A 9,949-nucleotide genomic window follows, 5' to 3' on the forward strand; every position below is an offset into this window, starting at 1 on the left:
GATCTGTCAGTGTCTAACACGGGTACAGTATTGGTGGGGATGGGTCTGTCTCTGGCACTGGGAGGCAGCAGTGCCAACCTCTGTACTGCCCTGGTCTAGTGATGACTTTGAAACCATTGTCCAAGAAACCCAGCTGGTTCTCTAATGTCCCTTAGGGAAGGGAATCTGCTGTCCTTACCATTCCCAGAATGTGCAAACTCCACCCCTAAGCCAGGAATCAAACCTGGCTCCCTGGCGCTGAGGCAGTGGCACTAACCACTGCCACCCATGAGGTACAAACACCAGAATGGCTGCTCGCATCACGTGTCCCCACAGCTGATGAGCAGGGGAGTGCAGCACCACAGGTCGTAGGCAAGATTACCCCCAGTGTAGAGGATCAGAAGGACCTTGGGGTCCGGGTCCATAGGACTCTTAAATCGGCCTCGCAGGTGGAGGATGCGGTCAAGAAGGCGTACGGCGTACTGGCCTTCATTAATCGAGGGATTGAGTTTAGGAGTCGGGAGATAATGCTGCAGCTTTATAGGACCCTGGTTAGACCCCACTTGGAGTACTGCGCGCAGTTCTGGTCACCTCATTACAGGAAAGATGTTGAAGCCATTGAAAGGGTGCAGAGGAGATTTACAAGGATGTTGCCTGGATTGGGGGGCATGCCTTATGAGGATAGGTTGAGGGAGCTTGGTCTCTTCTCCCTGGAGAGACGAAGGATGAGAGGTGACCTGATAGAGGTTTACAAGATGTTGAGAGGTCTGGATAGGGTAGACTCTCAGAGGCTATTTCCAAGGGCTGAAATGGTTGCTACGAGAGGACACAGGTTTAAGGTGCTGGGGGGTAGGTACAGAGGAGATGTCAGGGGTAAGTTTTTCACTCAGAGGGTGGTGGGTGAGTGGAATCGGCTGACGTCGGTGGTGGTGGAGGCAAACTCGTTGGGGTCTTTTAAGAGACTTCTGGATGAGTACATGGGATTTAATGGGATTGAGGGCTATAGATAGGCCTAGAGGTGGGGATGTGATCGGCGCAACTTGTGGGCCGAAGGGCCTGTTTGTGCTGTGGCTTTCTATGTTCTATACCTTTCCATCGGGACTTTTAATATCATAGAAGACAAAATGACCAAAAGCTTGCTCTGGATTAAAAGGTAAATAAGGATAGAGAAAGGTTTTTTTGGGGGGGGGGGGGGGGGGGGGGCGGCGGAGACTTCAGAGCTTGGACCCCAGAGGTAACTAAAGAGTCACCAATGATGAAGTGATTAGAATCCTACAGTGCAGAAGGAGGCCATTCGTCCCATCGAGTCTGCACAGACCACAATCCCACCCAGGTACTATCCCCCGACATTTACCGCAGCTAGTCCTCCTGACTCGAAGGGACAATTTAGCACAGCCAATCCACCTAATCTGCACGTCTTTGGACTGTGGGAGGAAACCCACGCAGACACGGGGAGAATGTGCAGACTCCACACAGTGATCCAAGCCGTGAATTGAACCCAGGTCCCTGGCGCTGGGCGAGGCAGCAGTGCTAACCACCGCCACCCAGTGACTAATTGGAGGAACACCATTTGGGAGGGGTCTCCAACGGTCACGCCACCAAACACAGAGTCCATTAATTCACTCTGGCAAAAGTAATTGAAGATGCAATATATTTTTATTGCAGACATTAAGATTTGTGAAGTTACACAGATTTATTCCCCCTCCCACATCACATTCCGTCAGGGTGGAGTTTCACATCCTGGCATCACCGTTACCCCAACATCGACCCGCTTCCTGGTGTTGGCAGAGGATGATTACAGGGAGTAATCCCGAACAGGTGATCACGGCAACCAATTCTATCCACTGCACCACCCCAACCTCCTCCTGATTGAGGGGGAGCTGGCCTAGTGAGGCCCAGCAGTTGTTGAAGGGGGTACATTGGATTCCAGTTACACAACCCTGTGTGTGACAGGCCAGCCTTAGAAAAATAGAAAGTTATTTTATTTTTACCTAATTAATTATTGCTCGAACATTTCAGTCTTCCGTCTTTTGTGTAGCCATCCCAAAATCCCCCACGTCCTGCTCTGTTCTCCCTGGACAGTAACTTCCAGTTCCAGCAGTTTTAAGTGATCCAGTCACAGATCAAAACACCAGGATTTACACAATTCATTAACTCGATGTGCACCGTTCCTGAGCATTCTGGACCAGGCTCGATCTTCTAACTGCTAAAGAGTGCCTGTCCCGATAAGGCCTCTCCTGCGATATTCCCTGTGGAATCGGGATTTAAATAAGCAAATCCCAAGGAGCTGATCCCAAATCTGTTGACTCCTCTCTGGTCCACAGGTACAGAATAGCAACTGTCCAATATTACATTGAGGGTCACAATCTATCCCAGCAAGTTACTCCTGGCAGTGACAGACCCATCCCCACCAGCACTGTACCCCAGTGTTATACAGCGACAGACCCATCCCCACCAGCACTGTACCCCAGTGTTATACAGCGACAGACCCGTCCCCACCAGTACTGTACCCCAGTGTTATACAGTGACAGACCCGTCCCCACCAGCACTGTACCCCAGTATTATACAGTGACAGACCCGTCCCCACCAGTACTGTACCCCAGTGTTATACAGCGACAGACCCGTCCCCACCAGTACTGTACCCCAGTGTTATACAGCGACAGACCGTCCCCACCAGTACTGTACCCCAGTATTATACAGTGACAGACCCATCCCCACCAGCACTGTACCCCAGTGTTATACAGCGACAGACCCGTCCCCACCAGTACTGTACCCCAGTATTATACAGTGACAGACCCGTCCCCACCAGTACTGTACCCCAGTGTTATACAGCGACAGACCCGTCCCCACCAGTACTGTACCCCAGTGTTATACAGTGACAGACCCGTCCCCACCAGTACTGTACCCCAGTATTATACAGTGACAAACCCGTCCCCACCAGTACTGTACCCCAGTATTATACAGTGACAGACCTGTCCCCACCAGTACTGTACCCCAGTGTTATACAGCGACAGACCCGTCCCCACCAGTACTGTACCCCAGTGTTATACAGTGACAGACCCGTCCCCACCAGTACTGTACCCCAGTATTATACAGTGACAGACCCGTCCCCACCAGTACTGTACCCCAGTGTTATACAGCGACAGACCCGTCCCCACCAGTACTGTAACCGTGTTATAATGACAGACCCGTCCCCACCAGTACTGTACCCCAGTGTTATACAGTGACAGACCTGTCCCCACCAGTACTGTACCCCAGTGTTATACAGTGACAGACCTGTCCCCACCAGTACTGTACCCCAGTATTATACAGTGACTGACCCGTCCCCGCCAGTGTTGTACACCCCTCAGTTTGGAAGGAGTGTCGAGACTTATCGCCAAGTGTACAAATGGTTAAAATATTCTAATTTCCACGCTCTGCATTCCACTCGACTAAAACCCTGGTGCTGATACCCAGATCACAAACTAGAAAGCATCATCTCTTGAATGAATTCAACCACCAGCCACAGAACTGGCACCAGGCGTCAGTTTGTGTGAACTAATTATAAATAATTTAATGAATTTTCGAAGCTGTTTCTTACAGGGGGATGGAGGGGTCGGAGTGGCTGATCAAAGGTTGGTCTCTGGTGATCACTGCCCCCCCCCCCCCCCCCCCCGTCCCCAGGGCTCACTGACCCTTTGCCAGCTTGCACACTCGCTTGACCCGGGAGAACGGGCCGAGAGAGTCACAGAACACAAAGTCCCAGAGGACACGAACCCAGGAGCTGTGCTGGGGCAAATTGTCGTAAAACTCAGGTGCCATCTTCTTAACCTGAAGAGAGAGAGAGAGAGAGAGAGTGTCAGTCACACATAGAACCTCCTCATTACTCCACATACACATTCATTGTCCAATTTAACCCCTCAATAGCCTATTCTCGGCCTGGTACAATCTACCCCCCAAACACACTTTGGGGTCGAATTCTACAGCAGAATGGAACCAATCTCCAAGTTGCCCTACTTCCTGGGCAATTCCAGCTGCTAAGTGTTGGCAGACTGGTTGGCAATACCAGTCGGTCACAGGCAAAATGGATCTCACCCCCAAAATGGCGGGCGGCACAGTGGTTAGCACTACTGCCTCACAGCTCGATTCCCGGCTTGGGTCACTGACATCCTATTCATGTATATGTCTAGTTGCCCCTTAAATGCCGCTATCGCACCCGCTCCCACCCCCTCCCCGGGCAGCGCGTTCCAGACATTCACCACCCTCTGTGTAAAAAAACTTGCCTCACACATCTCCTCTAAACTTTCCCCCACGCACCTTAAACCTCTGACCCCGAGTACTTGAATTTTCTACTTAGGAAAGAGCATCTGACTATCCACCCTGTCCATGCCACTCAATCTTGTAAACCTCTATCAGGTCACCCCTCAACCTCCGTCGTTCCAGTGAGAACAAAGAGTTTATCCAACCTCTCCTCATACTTACTACCCTTCAGACCAGGCAACATCCTGGTAAACCTCTTTAGTACCCTCTCCAAAGCATCCACAGGGCAGCACGGTGGCACAGTGGTTAGCACTACTGCCTCACAGTGCCAGGGACCCGGGTTCGATTCCCGGCCTTGGGTCACTGCGTGGAGTCTGCACGTTCTCTCCGTGTCTGCCTGGGTTTCCTCCGGGTGTTCCGGTTTCCCCCCCCCCCACAGTCCGAAAGACGTGCAGGTTAGGTGGATTGGCCGTGCTAAATTGTCCCTTAGCTGGTCCCTCTGACACTAGGGCAAATGCATGGGGTTATAGGGATAGGGTGGGATTGTGGTTGGTGCAGACTCAATGGGCTGAATGGCCGCCTTCTAGCCATAAGACATAGGAACAGAAATAGGCCACTCGGCCCATCGAGTCTGCTCCGCCATTCAATCATGGCTGATATTTTTCTCATCCCCATTCTCCTGCCTTTTCCCCATAACCCCGATCCTCTTATTAATCAAGAACCTATCTATCTCTGTCTTAAAGACACTCAATGACCTGATTCTGCACGGATTCTATAGAACAGGTTTTAGTGCCCTCCCACCACCTAGCCTTGGGAAAGGGGGTGGGGTGGGGGAAGTAAGATCTGTTGGAGCACCCTTAGGTGCTTGGTCACCCTGACCAAGTTGTGTGAATTCAGCTCAAGGCCTCAATCACAGAATGATGATGCAAAAGGCGGCCATTCGGCCCACCAGATCTGCACCAGCACTCCAAACGATGTTCGTGACTTATTGCCATTCCCTTTTCCCCGTAACCCCTGTACATTGTTTCCATTCAAAATCATCCAATTCCCTCTTGAATGTCTCGATTGGACCTGCCTCCACCACACTCCCGAGCAGCGCATTCCAGACCCCAACCACTCGCTGGGTGAAAGAGATTTTTCCACACATCACATTTGCTTCTTTTGCAAATCTGTGTCGCTCGCGTTCTCGATCCTTTTACGAGCGGGAACAGTTTCTCCCTGTCCAGCTCCCCACCACGTCTCATGATCGCGAAATATCTCCAATAACCCTCCTCTCCAAGGACAACCTTTCCAATCTATCCTCACAACTGAAGTTTCTCATCCCTGGAACCATTCTTGTAAAAACCTCTTCTGCACTCTTTCCATTGGGAGTGTTTGATGGGGGACAGTGTAGAGGGAGCTTCACTCTGTATCTAACCCTGTGCTGTGCCTGTCCTGGGAGTGTTTGATGGGGACAGTGTAGAGGGAGCTTCACTCTGTATCTAACCCTGTGCTGTGCCTGTCCTGGGAGTGTTTGATGGGGGACAGTGTAGAGGGAGCTTTACTCTGTATCTAACCCCGTGCTGTACCTGTCCTGGGAGTGTTTGATGGGGACAGTGTAGAGGGAGCTTCACTCTGTATCTAACCCTGTGCTGTGCCTGTCCTGGGAGTGTTTGATGGGGGACAGTGTAGAGGGAGCTTTACTCTGTATCTAACCCCGTGCTGTACCTGTCCTGGGAGTGTTTGATGGGGGACAGTGTAGAGGGAGCTTTACTCTGTATCTAACCCCGTGCTGTACCTGTCCTGGGAGTGTTTGATGGGGACAGTGTAGAGGGAGCTTCACTCTGTATCTAACCCTGTGCTGTGCCTGTCCTGGGAGTGTTTGATGGGGGACAGTGTAGAGGGAGCTTTACTCTGTATCTAACCCCGTGCTGTACCTGTCCTGGGAGTGTTTGATGGGGGACAGTGTAGAGGGAGCTTTACTCTGTATCTAACCCCGTGCTGTACCTGTCCTGGGAGTGTTTGATGGGGACAGTGTAGAGGGAGCTTCACTCTGTATCTAACCCTGTGCTGTGCCTGTCCTGGGAGTGTTTGATGGGGGACAGTGTAGAGGGAGCTTTACTCTGTATCTAACCCCGTGCTGCACCTGTCCTGGGAGTGTTTGATGGGGACAGTGTAGAGGGAGCTTTACTCTGTATCTAACCCCGTGCTGTACCTGTCCTGGGAGTGTTTGATGGGGGACAGTGTAGAGGGAGCTTTACTCTGTATCTACTGTCCCTGTCCTGGGAGTGTTTGATGGGGGACAGTGTAGAGGGGGGTTTACTCTGTATCTAACCCCGTGCTGTACCTGTCCTGGGAGTGTTTGATGGGGGACAGTGTAGAGGGAGCTTTACTCTGTATCTAACCCCGTGCTGCACCTGTCCTGGGAGTGTTTGATGGGGGACAGTGTAGAGGGAGCTTTACTCTGTATTTAACCCCGTGCTGTCCCTGTCCTGGGAGTGTTTGATGGGGGGACAGTGCAGAAGGAGCTTTACTCTGTATCTAACCCCGTGCTGTACCTGTCCTGGGAGTGTTTGATGGAGACAGTGTAGAGGGAGCTTTACTCTATCTAACCCCATGCTGTACCTGTCCTGGGAGTAATATTCCAGCTGCGGTCTAACCAGTTTCTTGTATAATTTCAGCGTAACCTCCTTGCTCCTGTACTCTGTGCCCCTATTAATAAACCAGACAGTGTCCTGGGATTTAACTGCTGTCCCCACCTGCCACACCACCTGCGATGATCTCTGCACATTTACACCCAGCTCCCTCTGCTCCTGCTCCCTCTTTTTCTAGTTTAAAAGAAGAGTGATCTTATTAAAATATACAAGATCCTGAGTGGGGGAAAATGACAAGGTGAATAGAATTCCTGGTGCCATTCGGCCCATCGAGTCTGCACTGACAACAATCCCACCCAGGCCCTATCCCCGTAACCCCAGGTATTTACCCCGCCAAGCTCCCTAACACGAAGGGGCAATTTACCACGGCCAATCCACCTAACCTGCACACCTTTGGGCACTAAGGGGCAATTTAGCACGGCCAATCCATCTAACTTGCACACCTTTGGACTGCGGGAGGAAACTGGAGCACCCGGAAAAAACCCATGGAGAAACCATCATCCAAGGCCAGAACTGAATCCAGGTCCCTGGCGTTGTGAGGCAGCAGTGCTAGCTACTGTGCCGGATACTTCCCCTCAGATGGGGGGGGGGGGGGGGTTGGGGATACATCCCAACCATCCAGGGATCTCCCATCATTTTGCAAACCAAGACACAAATGCCTTTAAATTTAAGCCTGCCCGCCATTTTAGAAACAGCATCGCCAACCCTATTGGCAGCGAAACAACCAACCAAAGCCCCGAGGAGGGGGAAAACCAGTCGCGGTTACCTGAGGTAGCTTGCTGCCAGGGATGCTGGGAAAGTCGTGATGCTCCATGTGGTACCCCACATTGAAGGTTAACCAGTTGAGGCATCCATAGTAGGAGTAGGTCTCGTATCCCTTCAGAAACATGTAGTGTTCCGCGATGAAGTGTCCCGAGAACGGGTGAAGGCCCATGCCCAACATGGAGCCAGCCAGCATGTAGAAGATGGGCTTGAGGCCCCAGGCGTAATAGATCAAGAGGTCGTAAGCCAACTGGACCGCGGCGTTGGCCAACTCCATTTGCGTGATGGGTTTGGGGTTGACGTACAAAGGCCGCAGGACGTAGAAGAGGGGCTGCAGGAAGAGCCAGACGATCTTGCGGGCGGGCGTGCAGAAGAAGCGGCCCTCGAACTCAGTGGGCACGTCGACATCCAGCCCGTCGCCCCCCAGGTACCGGTGGTGGTCTATGTGGTACTTCTTGAAGGAGGCGGAGTAGGGCATGCCAATGGGCAGGTTGGCAAACACGGCAAACCAGCGGTTCCACTTGGCGTCCTTGTTGCCAAAGGCAACGTTGTGAGAGATGTCGTGGATGGCCAGCGTCAGGGAGTGGTTGACGCAGCCGCCCAGAACGTAGGCCCAGAAGACCAGCCACTTCCAAGATAAATCCTTCACCGTGTAACACGAGACAAACTGGAAGAGAACCATCGCGCTCACAATCCATTTTAAATGAGGGTCCGGGGTCATGAGAGACTTAATCTCCGGGTACTTGGCTGCAACAGGAGACGAGAACCAATTATTATCCAATTCAGAGAGTGTGTATAAGCTTATCTAGCTTCCCATTTGTTCCTCCATGGGGATGTGGGCATCGCTGCCCGGGCCAGCCTTTGCTGCCCATCTCTGATTGCCCCCTTGAACTGAGTGTCTTGGCCATTTTAGAGGAGCAGTTAAGAGTCAACCCCATTGCTGTGGGTCTGGCGCCACATATAGGCCAGACCGGGTAACGACAGCATGTTGGCACAGCGGTAAGCACTGCTGCCTCAGTGCCAGGGACCCGGGTTCAATTCCCGGCCTCGGGTGACTGAGTGGAGTTTGCACATTCTCCCCGTGTCTGCGTGGGTTTCCTTCGGGTCCTCCCACAGTCCAAAGATGTGCGGGTTAGGTGGATTGGCCAGGCTAAATTGCCCCTTGGTGTCCCAAAATGTTTTTAAGTTTATTTATTGTTGTCACAAAAGTGGGTTTACATTAACACTGCAATGAAGTTACTGTGAATATCCCCTAGTTGCCACACTCCTGTTCGGGTACACTGAGGGAGAATTTAGCACGGCCAATCCACCTAACCAGCACGTCTTTCGAACTGTGGGAGGAAACCCACACAGACACAGGGAGAATGTGCAAACTCCAACAGACCCAAGCCTGGAATCGAACCTGGGCCCCTGGCGCTGTGTGAGGCAGCAGTGCTGACCACTGTGCCACCTTAGTTTTATATTGCAGATTAATCAAATTTAGATTCCACTAGCTGCCATGGTGGGATTCGAACCCATGTCCCCCAGAGCACTAGCCTGGGGCCTTTGGATCATTAGTCCAGTGACATTAGCACCACCTCTCTGAATATCTGTCCATTAGATCCCAGCAAAATTAATATTTAGTACAGGTTTGCTAAGAAAAGATGGAAGGAGGTTTGAGTGGAGGATAGACATAGCTTGGTTTGGTTGGCCCGAATATCCCATGTAATGAGGGTTCTATTCAACAACAACTTGCTATTCCAGAACACCCGACATGGTAAAAAGCCCAAGGCCTCGAGTTCATTACCAGACAAAATGTCTGATGCCGGGTCACAACTGGACATTAGGACGGGTTTTGAAAAGGAACCTCGGAAGAGAGAGAGCGGGGTATGGGGAGGAAATTCCTCAGTTTAGGATCCCAGGCAGCTGAAGACACGGCCACCAAGTGCAGAGCGCTGGCGGTGGCCATCTTGTTGGAAAAAAAAACAACCTGACTGGAAAAAGCTGGGTGCCACTAGTTTTAGGGATAACTAATGACCAGAACTTGGTTGGGGGCGGCAGCACACACACACACACACACTTTCTCTACAATCATAGAATCCCGACAGTGCAGAAGGAGGCCATTCGGCCCATCAGTGTTGTCTGCACTGACAACAATCCCACCCAAGCCCTATTCCCGCAACCCCATGTATTTACCCTGCTAATCCCCCTGGCACTAAGGAGCAATTTAGCACGGCCAACCCGCACATCTTGGGAGATCCCATGAGGTGCACCAACTAAGTGGGGGGTGGAGGGGGTCAGTTTAACATCTTTGTCAGAAAGATGGCTCCTCTGACTGTGCAGCACACCTACCCCCT

The 9,949-nt window shown here is 51.8% G+C and overlaps 1 protein-coding gene across 1 annotated transcript; it reads right to left on the reverse strand.

The window, feature by feature from the left end:
* Positions 1 to 1,618: 1,618 nt before the first annotated feature.
* LOC144490814 (sphingolipid delta(4)-desaturase/C4-monooxygenase DES2-like) lies at positions 1,619 to 8,356 on the reverse strand. Its single transcript, XM_078208509.1, has 2 exons — positions 7,618 to 8,356; positions 1,619 to 3,789 (listed from the first exon to the last, which is right to left on the reverse strand). The coding sequence occupies exons 1-2, from the start codon at positions 8,332 to 8,334 to the stop codon at positions 3,646 to 3,648; spliced, it is 861 nt and encodes a 286-aa protein (XP_078064635.1). The 5' UTR covers positions 8,335 to 8,356; the 3' UTR covers positions 1,619 to 3,645.
* Between the last annotated feature and the right edge of the window lie 1,593 nt (positions 8,357 to 9,949).

This window comes from Mustelus asterias, unplaced genomic scaffold, assembly GCF_964213995.1.
Source record: "Mustelus asterias unplaced genomic scaffold, sMusAst1.hap1.1 HAP1_SCAFFOLD_3840, whole genome shotgun sequence".
Classification (NCBI taxonomy): Eukaryota; Metazoa; Chordata; class Chondrichthyes; order Carcharhiniformes; family Triakidae; genus Mustelus; species Mustelus asterias.

What these genes read in the sequence shown, in the direction of transcription:
- LOC144490814 (XM_078208509.1), bottom strand. Translation starts at nt 8,334, where the DNA reads ATGACCCCGGACCCTCATTTAAAATGGATTGTGAGCGCGATGGTTCTC. An exon ending in CTGGCAGCAAGCTACCTCAG is followed by an intron (nt 3,790 to 7,617) that starts GTAACCGCGACT and finishes CTCTCTCTTCAG; the next exon opens with GTTAAGAAGATGGCACCTGA.